Source organism: Neofelis nebulosa, chromosome 3 (genome assembly GCF_028018385.1).
Source record: "Neofelis nebulosa isolate mNeoNeb1 chromosome 3, mNeoNeb1.pri, whole genome shotgun sequence".
Lineage (NCBI taxonomy): Eukaryota > Metazoa > Chordata > Mammalia > Carnivora > Felidae > Neofelis > Neofelis nebulosa.
The window spans coordinates 135,592,454-135,609,833 of record NC_080784.1 but is presented as its reverse complement, the minus strand read 5'-3'; the positions used below and the strand labels follow the sequence as shown (position 1 = coordinate 135,609,833).

Here is a 17,380-nt window from a genome sequence, read left to right as displayed (position 1 = left end):
ATATTTTATCCACTTGTGAAATGTTAATCAGGCAAATACATACCCAGTTGTATAGTTGAAGATAATGAGTATCATTGACATGACAAAATGCACTGAGACTCCTGCCAGTTAGTAATATGTGATTTAAAAATGGTGTGTTTAGGGGCGTCTGGGTGGCTCAGTCGGTTAAGCGTCCGACTTCGGCTCAGGTCATGATCTCACAGTCTGTGGGTTCAAGCCCCGCATCAGGCTCTGTGCTGACAGCTCAGAGCCTGGATCCTGCTTCCGATTCTGTGTCTCCCTCTCTTCTCGGCCCCTCCCCTGCTCATGCTCTGTCTCTCTCTGTCGCAAAAATAAATAAAAACATTAAAGAAAAAAAATTTTTTTAAATGGTGTGTTTATACCAGCCCAAATCCATCTCTCTGTTACCTACCTGAAGGTTGTCTTTTTTTTTTTTTTTTTTTTTTTCCTCATCTAAAAAGCAAACAAAAGCAGTCATAAGCCAATAGGCCCACTGGAGAAAACACTCCAAACATCTCTTTCCTAACCCTTCTTTTTTCTTCCTTAAAAAATGATCTACACTCAGTTTCTGCCTTTAACGCTTTTGTGGTTCATAGCTCTTACAATTTTACTTTAGAGCATATACATACCAAGTATATACATATCACTTTGAACCTTGTTTCACATGACCACAATTTTTTGCCCATTTTCCTCAAGAGTATCAATCCCTCACCCATCCCTTTTTTCTTTCTCACTCCCCTTCCTATTTCACCATTCCTTCGTTTTATTGGCTACCAGAAGAGACATTATTATGGTTCAAAACTATCTTTTATTCGTAATAGTCATGAGACTTTAAGTTGGCTATCATAATGTGATTTTCAGACATGGAGAGCAAATTGAACCATGGTTAAATTTGGCATATTTTGTAGATGGAGAGCACCAAAGTAGTGCAAACTTTTAAATGGATTATTTTCTTTTATTTATTTTTTAAAATTTTTTTAATGTTTATTTATTTTTGAGAGACAGAGTGCGAGCAGAGGAAGGGCAGAGACAGAGGGAGACACAGAATCTGAAACAGGCTCCAGGCTCTGAGCTGTCAGCACAGAGCCCGATGCAGGGCTCAAACCCATGAACCTTGAGATCATGACCTGAGCTGAAGTCGGACGCTTAATTGACTGAGCCACCCAGGCGCCTCTTAAATGGATTATTTTCATTATAATTTTGTCTGACCTCACAGAATTTAAAAATGATAACTTTCTGGACTTTTAATAAATAGGAACTGAAATATTTTTATATCTACTATTTTGCATAAAGACAAAAACCTAGCATTTATAGAGCAGTAGTTATCCAAGAACCACCTTATTAGCAATTAGTTTTAAATTTTATATGGCTGGTGAGAAGACACGGTGCTTTTAGGATCCCATGGCCCATTAATATATTGTTAGTAAATACTAATGACCTAAAAAAGAATGATAAATCTACCTGTTACAGATAGAATAAACTCATGGCTCATATGGTGATTATTTCAATAGTGGTCAGAGTAGGCCTCACTGAAGAAGTTATATTTAAAATAAAAGTATAGGATAAGAAACAACTAATCATGAGAAAGGTCTGGACCATTCAGGCCAAAGAAAACAATATGTATAAATGTCCTAACATAGAAGAGAGCTTAACAAGAAAACCTGTGGCCTGGATGGAATAAAAGAAGTGGAGATGAGACTAAGAAAGATTCAAACAGCAGACCTGAAAAGAGTCCGATTTTATTTTGAGTATGATACTATGCCTTTGAGACTTATTTAAAAAGGTAGTGGCATCATGGAATTTATCTTTAAGAAGATAACTCTGACCGCTGAATAGAGAGTGGATTGAATGAAGAAAGAATGGGGTTGGATGAAGAAAGAATGGGGGAGGGCTATCCAGAAGCCATTGCAGTTTTCTAGTCAAGTGGTAATGTTAACTGGGAATAGGGTGATGCCAGTGAAAATCGAAATAATCACATGGAGTAAGTTATCTTTGAGAAGTTAAATAGTCAGTACTTCTGATGGATTTGATATGGGCAGTAAGGATGATGAAGGATTTCAGGATGGTGCCTTTATTTCTGTTTTGAGCAATCAATTGGATAATGATGCCACTTTCTGTAATTGGAAAGATTGGCATTGAATGGATATCTCTGGATGTAGGAAGCAAAAAGTTGGTTTTCAGCATGTTCAGGTTGAGGTGCTTCTAAGATTTAGTAATAGAAGTTACAACTATGTTATAATGGAGCTCCCAGAAGACATTGGTGCCAAGAATTTAAATTTGGGAGTTATCAGTATATAGATAATACTTAAAGCCTTGTTAGCAGATGAAATTATATAAGAAAAGAGTGAAAAGATAGGGTTCTAAAACTGATATCTGAGGACATCCAACATTTGAATATCTGATAGAGGAGGAAAAAGCAAAGACTAAGAATGAGCAATCTAAGAAGTAGGAGAAAACACTCTTGTAAAGAGAGGATTGTTCTTTATTAAGTGACTGTCATCACCATCAGTTGTTGCTGATGGGTAGTTGTTGCTGTAGAGGTAGGTAGGATATGGATATAAAATCATTGGATTTGGCAATATGGGGGACATTAGTGATACATAAGGAGAGTTGCCCAGGTGTGGAGGAGTTGGAAGTTGGCTAAAGTGAGACTACTGAATGCGAAGTAAGAAATTGGAGACAGCAGTGGCAAGAGGGAAATGTGGTAACAGGGTAGAGGTTTTGTTTAGTTTGCTTTTTATTATAGAGACATTAAAGCATGTTTATGTACTAATGGTAATGACTCAATAGAAAGAGGGGTTAATTAACATGGAGGACGGAAGTTAACCAAAGAAGCAAAATCTCTGATAACATGAAAGGAGAGGGGATTGAACACGTATTGGGAATTGGCCTTCACCTGGTAAAAGATTTCATCTTTTGAGACAAGGGAAAAGATTGGCAGACATGGGTAGATGTGTAGAATTAGCCATGGAAAAGTGAGAAAGCTCTCTTCTGACAGATTCTATTTTCTGGTTGGAATATGAGATAAGATCATCAGAAAAAAGAAGAGGGAATTAAGGTGGGAAAATTGAAGAATGAGAAAAAGTGCAGCATGGTAGAGAGTGAGTGAAATTACTATTAACACATGGTGCTGAGTGTCCAACTTGTTTGACTATGAATTTATGACATTGCCAAAATACTCACTTGTTTGATTTTCTAAGTTTGGCTACTTGTTGGTAGCTAAGTGGTAAAAGAAAGCAGCAGATTGTTGAGTTCGTCTGTGGTTGTATGACCCTTAAGTCCTTTCAATTCTTATTTTTTATCTAATGTATTCTATCAATTTTGAAGAATATCTGTTCTACATTTTTAATAAAATTCTAAATTAATGAGTTTCAATATGTGGTTTAAGAATGTGATTTATCTCTAAAATACTGTAACATAAACATGTGTTTATCAGTTTTAAATTATCTTAGATTAGAAGCTAGAGTCTGTGATAATCTATGTCTAGATGTGGTGTGGTATATTCTCAGTGATCTTGATATGACATGCCCCAAATATTGATGTTATATTATACTTATTTGCATTTAAAAAGATCCATGTTCAGGGAAACATGAGTTGCAAGAAAAGCAAAGTATTTGAATCTAATTCTCCAGTAAGCAATTATTTGTGGACCATTCTGAAATAAATTCACTTTTCTAAGATTTTTAAGGTAAATTTTGAAGTCAGGGAATTAAAGCTTATAGCTATCGCCCTGAAGAGGCAATTGACTTATACAGACGAATTACTAAGCAATTTAGTATTACTAGGAAAGTTTTAGTCATTATTTTATATTGTGTACATAGCAAATAGGTTATTAGGGATCACAGAAAGTCACACAGGAAATCTTCAGTGTTTATGGGCTACTGGGTTAGTAACTCTGAAGTATTTTTCTACATTTCTTTTTCTATAGTGGAGCCATAAATATATGACTTTTTTATTCACTTTATGGATTTCAAAAATTAATTTCTGGTTGGACATTTTTGCTGTGTCTCAATGCATTTTTAGACTGGTGCCTTAGAAAAATTAGAATGGCTTACCAGTTTTTAACTACATCAAAGACTAAAGAATAAAAAGACTTTATTCCAGTTGACAAATATTGATGCATTATGTTTAAGACAAAAACTATTTTAGTACATGATGGTCTGCCATGGAAAAGTTAAGTTTTTTACATAATTTAAACAATCAAATTATCTGGATTTCAAACGTTTCTGAAAACATATCTAATTATAATAAAATTTTGATACTTAAGGATTCTAAATGCTACAGTCCTTTTTTCATCCAGAATATAGCAAGAATTCTTTGTTTCTTCTTTAAAAATATTTACTTAAATGACCAGAAAATACCAAGGCTTTATGTTGAAGTGATACATGTTTGAATTATACCTTTAGAAGTTAAAGGAGTATACTCTACCTTCTATTATTGTGCCAAATCATTTCATGGATAATTAATATTTTGCCAAATTGGATAATATCAGAAACTTTAGTCTATTTTTTAAAACCAAATAATTCACCTTTGAACATAAAATAACACTGCTCAAAAAAGTAAGTTCACTACATTCTTGTTTTCATTAGGTAAGAAACATTGGACCATGAAAAGTTACACAAACATAACTTCTCTTTCCACTTTCACTATCGGCACCATCCCATGTCATCTCTGATCCTCCATTAGGAAATTTAGAAAATTACAAGCACTTTCACTGTCAATAGTAAGATTACATTCCAGTTATTTTCTAAAAATTCTGTACATACATGATAGATTCTTATCATTCCAGGAAGAAGCGCTACTTCTGATGTACTAGACATACACAAGTCTCCATTCTCTCATCAGACCTTTCTTAACAAAGGGCTTAGTAAATCTATGGGATTTCTGTCCATCAGAGATACACAAGATGAGGAAGATTATTTCAAGGACATTTCATCAGATAATAATTCTGCACGTGAAGATTCTGAAAATACTTGTTCCCCTTACCAGTTCAAAACTAGTGGCCCAGAAAAAAAAACTATCCCTGGTATTGATGTGCTTCCCAAGAAGAAGATTTGGGCTTCATCCATGGACTTGCTTTGCACAGATGAGAGAGACTTTTCTGGGGAAACTGGTGGATTCCGACAATATCTCCCTGAGGCAGTAACAGTGAGGACTTCAACTACTCCTAGAAAAAAGGAGGCAAGATACTCAGATGGAAGCATAGCCTTGGATATCTTTGGCCCTCAGAAAGTGGATCCAATGTTTCATACTCGAGAATTGCCCACTTCCTCAGCAATATCAAGCGCTTTGGACCGAATCCGAGAGAGACAAAAGAAACTTCAGGTTCTAAGAGAAGCCATGAATGTAGAAGGTTAGTAATTTTGTGTGTGTTTGAGAGAAAATTGAATTGAAATATTTAAAATTGTGTTTTGAAATAAAGAAGGGTTATTAAACCATTCCACAAGTCTTATTTCCACTGTCAAACCTTTATACCCAGGTTAGTCTCTTTGTCAGTTTCTGTTCTCCTTTCCACCAAAACTGTAATCGAACTGTATTGCTCCCACAAAGTCATCTCTAGTAAGCATCCTAGTCTGGGCACTTTATAGCCCTACAATATTTGGGGTAGTAGATTTTTTTAAGATTGTAATCTTCTCAAGGCAGGAGCCATATTTTCTTCTTCTTTTTAATCCTCCACAGCACCGTCTATCATGCACTGTCTCATAAGAGGCTTCCCTAAAGGACTGGTTCATGGCAATAAGAGGCAGTTAATCAAAATCAGAAACTCTAGGGAGGCAGAGTGGCATGGTGATAACGCAATAGTTCCCAAACCACCAGCTTCAAGAAACAAACTTAGGGACACAACTCCTGAAGATCATAATTTGTTTGCTCTAGAATGAAGTTTTAAATCGATATTTTAAAAGTCATAGTATTTAGGTTTATAGATCTAAAGACAGACAGCCTAGGTTTGAATTATCTATTGCATCAGTAGCTACATGATCCTTACTTCGGCTACTGGGCTTAATCCCTCCAAACGTAAGTTACCCCATCTGTAAAATGTGCTTAACCAAAATAGATGAATTAGGTAATAAATGTGAAGTGATTAATAAATCAAATTATTACAATGTTAGTATGAGGGGCATAAAAACAACTTTATAAATGATAAATTCCTTTTTTTAAATGTTTGTTTATTTATCTTTGAGAGAGAACAGGGACTGGGGAGGGGCAGAGAGAGAGGGAGGGAGACAGAGAATCTGAAGCAGGCTAAGTGCTATCAGCACAAAGCCTGGCATGGGGCTCAAACCCATGAACTGTGAGATCATGACCTGAGCCAAAGTCAGGCACTCAACCCACTGAGCCACCCAGGTGCCCCTATAAATGATAAATTCTTATTATTTGCAGGACAAAGCTCTGGTTCAAAATACCTGATTCACACACAAACCTCAATATATTGAGTAGAATAAAATTATGTTTTAGACATATGGATAGAGGCCATTTTTAACTTAAATAAATGGAAGAGAAAACAAAATTAGACTTACCAATCTAATCCTCTACATTTTTGAAGATTAAAGCTATGTTATCTTCCTTTGCCTCCCAGACAAACTTTGGGACATAGTTCAAATGTCACTTTAAGGTGCCTTCTAGTTTAGCAAGAGTAGTGACATAATCAATTGTCATATTCATGTTTAAGGCCATTGTTCCAGTGGAATATTTTTGATTCATAGATTACCTTTAAAGTGCTTTGCTAAAGGTTTGTTCTGTTACTTAAGCTTAAGCATAGCCCTGGGCTGAACATACTCTACATGTTGTACTTTACTTCTAATAAAAGAAGCTTTGCTTCTTTTTTTTCAATTCAGGAATTGCAAATTAGTGATGAATTTGAAATAAAGGAAATTATCAAACACTTAATTGATATTATGGGTATGTGTGTATATATATATACGTATATATATATACACACACACACATATATACATACATGTATATATACACATATATGTATATATATACATGTATGTATATATGCATTTTTAAAAATTAGCCACCTTTATGAGATTGTTGTATATATTCTTGATCTGAAAACTTACAAGGACAGAAAATAAGAACTTAGAAATGTGTCTTATGCATGATTTTACTGTTTAACTCTGATCAGTAAACTTTTAGAGTTATGACAGCAAACAATAGGCACTTTCTATAGCTTAAGGTCTCCTCTTTCAGAAGTTGTACTTCATGATTATTTAATGTTACACAACAGCTAGCATATGAATAAAAACGTCGCCTGACCTTCTTATGAACATGCCTTCATAGAGACATTGATGTGAAGAATTCTTGCCCATCATGGACAAAAAAAAAAAACTAAACCTTTAATTATTCAAGTAGATAAAACCATGATAGTCTCAGAGTATAAACAGTGGAGATACATACCGATATAGACGACTAGTTCTAACATATATGTGTTTTTTAACATGTGAAATATATTTTCTTAACATGCAAATATTAAAAATTAACTCATAATTTCTAATGTTCTCGTGTGTGTTTCAAAAGAATATTTACTTATTATTTGGTAAATGAATAGTAGTGTGTATTAGTGAAGTCTGAGGAAAAATGTGTTTCTTTTAACCCCTTGAACCTTGGTTTGAGAGTTAAACAGTAAGAAATTAAACACTAATGGAAATATATTTAATCTGTTAAATTTCACTACAGTAGTCTGATATATTTTGTTTGAATAGGTAATTTTTTTATTACCTATAAAATGAGTATTAAGCTAAGCAGTGTCCTAGTTTGCATATGAGCCTTTTATCAGGGATTGTGTGCCAAGCACATGTAAAAGAAACTTGTTTGCATCTTGTTTCCAAATATACATGTATATCTACAAAGATGATGCATATAATGTTATTGACACTTATTGGTTAAAAATGTTAACTTGTTATGAAACCTAACTTCCAGATTAGGAATTTTATATTTATTACAAGAAATACAAAAAAGATTTCTTTTTCAAAATAAAATATGCTTTGAATTGTTTGATTCAGGACCATTTCCATTCTGAAAGGCTATTGACAAATTTCCAAAAAACATTTGTTCTCACAAAGAATCTATACATTTTTTCCCAGAGTATATTTTATAATCAAGTTAAACAAAACACCTTGAAAATGTTGGTATATTATGGAAATGCTTACACCATCTTAAAAAAACTCTATTATTATACAGTAACTTGTAAGTAGTAATAAATTATAGTTGCTTTAGATGAAAAATATTCTTCAAAAAGAATGTTTCATGCTTATAATTCAAAAGCAATTACTCTTAGTTACTTAGTTGAATACTTTGCTGGTTTTATGCTGTGTTTTTTCTAAAAGTGAAATAATTTATATTAGCTGTTCAAACACAATTGCAGATTGCTATACAGAGGTTTTAGCTAGTATACAAAGGAGAAAAAAGAATTGAAAATGATACAAATCCCATTTATTTCATTTAATTCTCATGAAAAGTAAGCTCCATAGATCCCTTTTATGTGTGAGAAATCAAGTAGAACAGTGGATATTATTAATGTACACCTATCTTTTTAAATATTCTTGTTCTGAAGCATTTAATGGGGCACGTGGGTGGCTCAGTGGGTTAAGCTTCCAACTCTTGATTTCCGCTCAGGCTATGATCTCATGGTTCATAGAATCGAGCCCCACTTGGGGCTGTCTGCTGGGAGCAAGGAGCCTGCTTGGGATTCTTCCTCTCTGCCTCTCTCTGCTGCTTCCCAGCTTGCACAGCACACTCACTCTCTCTCAAAATAAATAAACTTAAAAAAAATAATAATAAAACATTTAAAAAAATTAATAGTGCTCTGTACAATTTTTGTGATCTTTAAATTCAGCAGTTGCTACTGGCTACCAGTAATTTTTGAATTAGAAGAGGTCTTGGAGCTCAATATCCCTGAGCTTGTGAAGATTTAATGACTTACCCAAGATCACATAAGCAGTTAATGATAGTTTCCGTCATTGTGGGAGTTTGTGGATTTACATCTAAATTTGGGAGCTCCAGTATAAGAATTTCCAACTACATGCTACTTCCTAATTTTTAAAAAATATGTATTTCAGTATTCATTGGGTTAATAGAGCAATTGGAAGAAAAATTGCTAAATTTCAGTTTGTCCTTTTAGGCTTGCGGGGAGGCTCATTGAACTAATGGGAAAGATGTTATCTCCTCCAACCTCAGATATATAGCCCTTTCCTTAGTGCATCCTCTTGAAAGGAGCCTTTACCCAAATCACCTCTATGACATCTCCTTAGCTGACATCAATCAGCCAACTAGCACAGGGAAGACCGGAATTTGGTATGGGGAGAAATCCGGATACTATTTAAACCAAACCTCTCATTTTCAAAACCCCAAGTAGACTAGTTTGCCAAAGGAGATACATAATTCATAATTTATAGTAGAGCTGTATTTAGAATCTAGATCTCTTGAAATCCAGAATAAGATTTTTTTCCACTCTGCCATTCTGATTTTAAGCAGAAACAAGATACATTTCAGATACATTGTTTGGAAAATTTATTACTGCCAGGAAAGTTGGACATTCAACTAACCACCTAACAAAACCCTTAATAAAGTCTTTTCCTAATAAAATTATGTAATTTTTAATACAGTAAAACAAGATAGTACAATGAAAAAAAAGGCTCAAGTAAGGCACTTTTAGTTCTTTCTGCAGCAAACCACACTGGATAGGGGTTAAGATGGAGCTCTCTCCTGTGTCGCATGGACTATTGTGGTAGTGTTTTGTGTTGTTGTTTTTTTTTTTTTAATTTTTTTAATGTTTATTTATATCTGAAGGAGAGATATACAGAGCATGAGTGGGGAAGGGCAGAGAGAATGGGAGTCACAGAATCCAAAGCAGGCTCCAGGCTCCAAGCTGTCAGCACAGAGCCAGACTCAGGGCCTGAACCCACAAACCATGAGACCATGACCTGAGCTGAAGTCAGACACCCAATCAACCTAGCCACCCAGGCGCCCCTATTGTGGAAGTGTTTTAACAGGACTTTCCTACAGTAGGATGTAAGACAGTTATCCTGTAGCTGACAAGATAAGAAAGTAAACTATTAAAAAGCTGTGGTTGGCATTGAGTGCTCAGATTTCCTTAGAAACAAAACAAGAAAGGAACAGAAAAGACCCCAGGAAAGAAACTGTAGAAGTTTAAAAATTATAAATGTAAGATTGTTTCTATAATCATTAAGCTCACGCTTAATCTTTCAGATAGTTCTCTACATTACAGAAAGCAGTAAGGATGGGGCAGGAAGAAACAATAACAGGTTTCTCTTGTGGAAAATAGTTTTAAAATTTGATGTGACTCTGTTTGCTTTATTCTTTTTTTTTTCAATATATGAAGTTTATTGTCATATTGGTTTCCATACAACACCCAGTGCTCATCCCAAAAGGTGCCCTCCTCAATACCCATCACCCCCCCTCCACCCCCCATCAACCCTCAGTTTGTTCTCAGTTTTTAGAGTCTCTTATGCTTTCGCTCTCTTCCACTCTAACCTCTCTTTTCTTTTTTATCCTTCCCCTCCCCCATGGGTTTCTGTTAAGTTTCTCAGGATCCACATAAGAGTGAAACCATATGGTATCTGCCTTTCTCTGTATGGCTTATTTCACTTAGCATCACACTCTCCAGTTCCATCCACGTTGCTACAAAGGGCCATATTTCATTCTTTCTCATTGCCACGTAGTACTCCATTGTGTGTATAAACCATAATTTCTTTCAACGTATTTTATTTTTATTTTTTTTTGGGATAGAGAGAGACAGAGCATGAACGGGGGAGGGGCAGAGAGAGAGGGAGACACAGAATCGGAAACAGGCTCCAGGCTCCAAGCCATCAGCCCAGAGCCTGACGCGGGGCTCGAACTCACGGACCGCGAGATCGTGACCTGGCTGAAGTCGGACGCTTAACCGACTGCGCCACCCAGGCGCCCCCATAATTTCTTTATCCATTCATCAGTTGATGGACATTTAGGCTCTTTCCATAATTTGGCTATTGTTGAGAGTGCTGCTACAAACATTGGGGTACAAGTGCCCCTATGCATCAGTACTCCTGTATCCCTTGGGTAAATTCCTACCAGTGCTACTGCTGGGTCATAGGGTAGGTCTATTTTTAATTTTTTGAGGAACCTCCACACTGTTTTCCAGAGTGGCTGCACCAATTTGCATTCCCACCAACAGTGCAAGAGGGTTCCCATTTCTCCACATCCTCTCCAGCATCCATAGTCTCCTGATTTGTTCATTTTGGCCACTGTGACTGGCGTGAGGTGATATCTGAGTGTGCTTTTGATTTGTATTTCCCTGATGAGGAGCGACGTTGAGCATCTTTTCATGTGCCTGTTGGCCACCCAGATGTCTTCTTTAGAGAAGTGTCTATTCATGTTTTCTGCCCATTTCTTCACTGGGTTATTTGTTTTTCGGGTGTGGAGTTTGGTGAGCTCTTTATAGATTTTGGATACTAGCCCTTTGTCCAATATGTCATTTGCAAATATCTTTTCCCATTCCGTTGGTTGCCTCTTAGTTTTGTTGGTTGTTTCCTTTGCTGTGCAGAAGCTTTTTATCTTCATAAGGTCCCAGTAGTTCATTTTTGCTTTTAATTCCCTTGCCTTTGGGGATGTGTCGAGTAAGAAATTGCCGTGGCTGAGGTCAGAGAGGTCTTTTCCTGCTTTCTCCTCTAGGGTTTTGATGGTTTCCTGTCTCACATTCAGGTCCTTTACCCATTTTGAGTTTATTTTTGTGAATGGTGTGAGAAAGTGGTCTAGTTTCAATCTTCTGCATGTTGCCGTCCAGTTCTCCCAGCACCATTTGTTAAAGAGACTGTCTTTTTTCCATTGGATATTCTTTTCTGCTTTGTCAAAGATGAGTTGGCCATACGTTTGTGGGTCTAGTTCTGGAGTTTCTATTCTATTCCATTGGTCTATGTGTCTGTTTTTGTGCCAATACCATGCTGTCTTGATGATGACAGCTTTGTAGTAGAGGCTAAAGTCTGGGATTGTGATGCCTCCTGCTTTGGTCGTCTTCTTCAAAATTACTTTGGCTATTCGGGGCCTTTTGTGGTTCCATATGAATTTTAGGATTGCTTGTTCTAGTTTCGAAAAGAGTGCTGGTGCAATTTTGATTGGGATTGCATTGAATGTGTAGATAGCTTTGGGTAGTATTGACATTTTGACAATATTTATTCTTCCAATCCATGAGCAGGGAATGTCTTTCCATTTCTTTAAATCTTCTTCAATTACCTTCATAAGCTTTCTATAGTTTTCAGCATACAGATCTTTTACATCTTTGGTTAGATTTACTCCTAGGTATTTTATGCTGCTTGGTGCAATTGTGAATGGAATCCGTTTCTTTATTTGTCTTTCTGTTGCTTCATTGTTCGTGTATAAGAATGCAACTGATTTCTGTACATTGATTTTGTATCCTGCAACTTTGCTGAATTCATGTATCAGTTCTAGCAGACTTTTGGTGGAGTCTATCGGATTTTCCATGTATACTATCATGTCATCTGCAAAAAGCGAAAGCTTGACTTCATCTTTGCCAATTTGGATGCCTTTGATTTCCTTTTGTTGTCTGATTGCTGATGCTAGAACTTCCAACACTATGTTAAACAACAGCGGTGAGAGTGGGCATCCCTGTCGTGTTCCTGATCTCAGGGAAAACGCTCTCAGTTTTTCCCCATTGAGGATGATGTTAGCTGTGGGCTTTTCATAAATGGCTTTTATGATGTTTAAGTATGTTCCTTCTATCCTGACTTTCTCAAGCGTTTTTATTAAGAAAGGGTGCTGAATTTTGTCAAAGGCCTTTTCTGCATCGATTGACAGGATCATATGGTTCTTCTCTTTTCTTTTATTAATGTGATGTATCATGTTGATTGATTTGTGAGTGTTGAATCAGCCCTGCATCCCAGGAATGAATCCCACTTGATCATGGTGAATAATTCTTTTTATATGCCGTTGAATTCGATTTGCTAGTATCTTATTGAGAATTTTTGCATCCATATTCATCATGGATATTGGCCTGTAGTTCTCTTTTTTTACTGGGTCTCTGTCTGGTTTAGGAATCAAAGTAATACTGGCTTCATAGAATGAGTCTGGAAGTTTTCATTCCCTTTCTATTTTTTGGAATAGCTTGAGAAGGATAGGTATTATCTCTGCTTTAAATGTCTGGTAGAACTCCCCTGGGAAGCCATCTGGTCCTGGACTCTTATTTGTTGGGAGATTTTTGATGACTGATTCAATTTCTTCACTGGTTATGGGTCTGTTCAAGCTTTCTATTTCTTCCTGATTGAGTTTTGGAAGCGTGTGGGTGTTTAGGAATTTGTCCATTTCTTCCAGGTTGTCCAGTTTGTTGGCATATAATTTTTCATAGTATTCCCTGATAATTGCTTGTGTCTCTGAAGGATTGGTTGTAATAATTCCATTTTCATTCATGATTTTATCTATTTGGGTCATCTCCCTTTTCTTTTTGAGAAGCCTGGCTAGAGGTTTGTCAATTTTGTTTTTTCAAAAAACCAACTCTTGGTTTCATTGATCTGCTCTACAGTTTTTTTAGATTCTATATTGTTTATTTCTGCTCTGATCTTTATTGTTTCTCTTCTTCTGCTGGGTTTAGGCTGTCTTTGCTGTTCTGCTTCTGTTTCCTTTAGGTGTGCTGTTAGATTTTGTATTGGGGATTTTTCTTGTTTCTTGAGATAGTCCTGGATTGCAATGTATTTTCCTCTCAGGACTGCCTTCGCTGCATCCCAAAGCATTTGGATTGTTGTATTTTCATTTCCATTTGTTTCCATATATTTTTTAATTTCTTCTCTAATTGCCTGGTTGACTCATTCATTCTTTAGTAGGGTGTTCTTTAACCTCCATGCTTTTGGAGGTTTTCCAGACTTTTTCCTGTGGTTGATTTCAAGCTTCATAGCATTGTGGTCTGAAAGTATGCATGGTATAATTTCAATTCTTGTATACTTATGAAGGGCTGTTTTGTGACCCAGTATGTGATCTATCTTGGAGAAGGTTCCATGTGCACTCGAGAAGAAAGTATATTCTGTTGCTTTGGGATGCAGAGTTCTAAATATATCTGTCAAGTCCATCTGATCCAATGTGTCATTCAGGGCCCTTGTTTCTTTATTGACCGTGTGTCTAGATGATCTATCCAATTCTGTAAGTGGAGTGTTAAAGTCCCCTGCAATTACCACATTCTTATCAATAAGGTTGCTTATGTTTGTGAGTAAGTGTTTTATATATTTGGGGGCTCCTGTGTTCAGTGCATAGACATTTATAATTGTTAGCTCTTCCTGGTGGATAGACCCTGTGATTATTATATAATGCCCTTCTTCATCTCTTGTTACAGCCTTTAATTTAAAGTCTAGTTTGTCTGATATAAGTATGGCTACGCCAGCTTTCTTTTGACTTCCAGTGGCATGATAAATGGTTCTCCATCCCCTCACTCTCAATCTGAAGGTGTCCTCAGGTCTAAAATGAGTCTCTTGTAGACAGCAAATAGATGGGTCTTGTTTTTTTATCCATTCTGATACCCTATGTCTTTTGGTTGGAGCATTTAGTCCATTTACATTCAGTGTTATTATAGAAAGATATGGGTTTAGAGTCATTGTGATGTCCGTAGGTTTCATGCTTATAGCGATGTCTCTGGTACTTTGTCTCACAGGATCCCCCTTAGGATCTCTTGTAGGGCTGGTTTAGTGGTGACGAATTCCTTCAGTTTTTGTTTGTTTGAGAAGACCTTTATCTCTCCTTCTATTCTAAATGACAGACTTGCTGGATAAAGGATTCTCAGCTGCTTATTTTTTTCTGTTCATCACATTGAAAATCTGCCATTCCTTTCTGGCCTGCTAAGTTTCAGTAGAGAGATCGGTCACGAGTCTTATAGGTCTCCCTTTATAAGTTAGAGCACATTTATCCCTTGGTGCTTTCAGAATTTTCTCCATATCCTTGTATTTTGCCAGTTTGACTATGATATGTCATGCAGAAGATCGATTCAAGTTACGTCTGAAGGGAGTTCTCTGTGCCTCTTGGATTTCAATGCCTTTTTCCTTCCCCAGATCAGTGAAGTTTTCAGCTATTATTTCTTCAAGTACACCTTCAGCACCTTTCCCTCTCTCCTCCTCCTCTGGAATACCAATTATGCGTAGATTATTTCTCTTTAGTGCATCACTTATTTCTCTAATTTTCCCCTCATACTCCTGGATTTTTTTATCTCTCTTTTTCTCAGCTTCTTCTTTTTCCATAATTTTATCTTCTAGTTCACCTATTCTCTCCTCTGCCTCTTCAATCCAAGCCATGGTTGTCTCCATTTTATTTTGCAGCTCATTGATAGCATTTTTTAGCTCCTTCTGGCTGTTCCTTAGTCCCTTGATCTCTGTAGCAATAGATTCCCTGCTGTCCTTTATACTGTTTTCAAGCCCAGCGATTAATTTTATGACTATTATTCTAAATTCACATTCTGTTATATTGTTTAAATAGTTTTTGATCAGTTCGTTAGCTGTTGTTATTTCTTGGACGTTTTTCTGAGGGGAATTCTTCCATTTGGTCATCTTGGATAGTCTGGAGTGGTGCGGAACTGCGGGCACTTCCCCTGTGCTGTCTTGAATAACTTGCGTTGGTGGGCAGGCCGCAGTCAGACCTGATGTCTGCCCCCAGCCCACCGCTGGGGCCACAGTCAGACTGGTGTGTGCCTTCTCTTCCCCTCTCCTAGGGGCAGGATTCACTGTGGGGTGGCGTGGCACATCTGGGCTACTTGCACACTGCCAGGCTTGTGGTGCTGGGCATCTGGCGTATTAGCTGGGGTGGATCGGCAAGGTGCACAGGGGCGGGAGGGGCAGGCTCAGCTCGCTTTTCCTTCGGAGATCTGCTTCGGGAGGGGCCCTGCAGCACCAGGAGGGAGTCAGACCCGTCGCCAGAGGGATGGATCCGCAGAAGCACAGCGTTGGGTGTTTGCGCGGTGCAAGCAAGTTCCCTGGCAGGAACTGGTTCCCTTTGGGATTTTGGCTGGGGGATGGGCGAGGGAAATGGCGCTGGTGAGCACCTTTGTTCCCCGCCAAGCTGAGCTCTGTCAGCTCTCCCTCAACAACTCTCCCTCCCATTGTCCTCCAGCCCTCCTCCTCTCCGAGCAGAGCTGTTAGCTTATAACCTGCCAGATGTCAAGTCCCGCTTGCTGTCAGAACACACTCCGTCCAGCCCCTCCGCTTTTGCAAGCCAGACTCGGGGGCTCTGCTTGGCCTGTGAGCCGCCCCTCCGCCCCGGCTCCCTCCTGCCAGTCCGTGGAGCGCGCACCACCTCTCCGCCCTTCCTACCCTCTTCCGTGGGCCTCTATTTTGCGCTTGGCTCCAGAGACTCCGTTCTGCTAATCCTCTGGTGGTTTCCTGGGTTATTTAGGCAGGTGTAGGTGGAATCTAAGTGATCAGCAGGACGCGTGGTGAGCCCAGCGTCCTCCTAGGCCGCTATCTTCCCAGGATCCCCCTGTTTGCTTTATTCTTTTCACTTTTTTACCTCAGTATAGGACTTTCCTAGTCTACTTGTTTCTTCTTCCTTGTTCCTGATATCTTTTTTCTACCACATTACTCCATCTCAATATCTGAGAAATTGTATGTTTTCTAGTAGAAGTATCTTTCACCATCTCTCTTGTTTGTAATTATCACACACTCCCTATCTAACATTGCCTTGTGAGTTGGCAACACATTCCTGATTATGAGAGATTGACTTGGAACCAGTACTGTGAGTATAGTATGAACAGCACCCCACCCCCTGGGTGGGGACCATGAATACCATTTTGCTTCCAACAGTTAAAACTCCTCTACATTCTGTATAAATACTGGAAAAGGACCTGAAGAATAGATATAAGTAAGTCCTTCAAAGGTGACTGTGGTTAAATGTTACTATTTAAGGAGTTTTAAGTCAATCTACTATACATCAACCTTAAATATTGCTTAAAAGACAGTATTGTGACCTCTGGTCTAGCCTAGTTTTGCTGTTCTGTGACTGCCTTGTGAATGCAGCTTAAACTCTGTGTTGTGCAACTAGAATATGTAAGCACTAAAGTATGTGAGCCTGTTCTTATTATTAAGGCACCTTAATGCTTCATTTTCATGAGAAGATTGAATTTGAAAGTTCATACATTTTTATAGTTGCATTTTAGAAAAGCAAGGGGATGGATTTATAAATATTACAGTTCACCATGTAGGATACTTCTAGTGACATGTTCTAAGGGAGAAATTTTTTTCAAAAATTATCTCTCCTCTAAAATCCAAACTATTCAGTTTTTATTTCTTCACCTTATTTCCCTTTGAAAAGAAAAAAAGATATGATTGAGTTGTTATTTGGATTACTTCATGAACTAAAATAATTTAATATTCAGTTTCTGTTTCACTCATATCAG

General features: G+C 37.5%; 1 protein-coding gene across 8 annotated transcripts in view; it reads left to right on the top strand.

The window, feature by feature from the left end:
- The window catches only part of PTPN13 (protein tyrosine phosphatase non-receptor type 13), a 235,138-nt gene that overhangs the window by 121,971 nt on the left and 95,787 nt on the right, over window positions 1-17,380 (top strand). For 7 of the 8 annotated variants that reach the window (XM_058719587.1, XM_058719586.1, XM_058719584.1 and 4 more), the window contains exon 7: window positions 4,790-5,353. The exons of the other annotated variant lie outside the window; for it this stretch is intronic. In XM_058719587.1, the coding sequence (XP_058575570.1) occupies window positions 4,790-5,353 (564 nt within the window). The remainder of the gene's footprint in view (window positions 1-4,789; window positions 5,354-17,380) is intronic. 8 annotated transcript variants of the gene reach the window in all.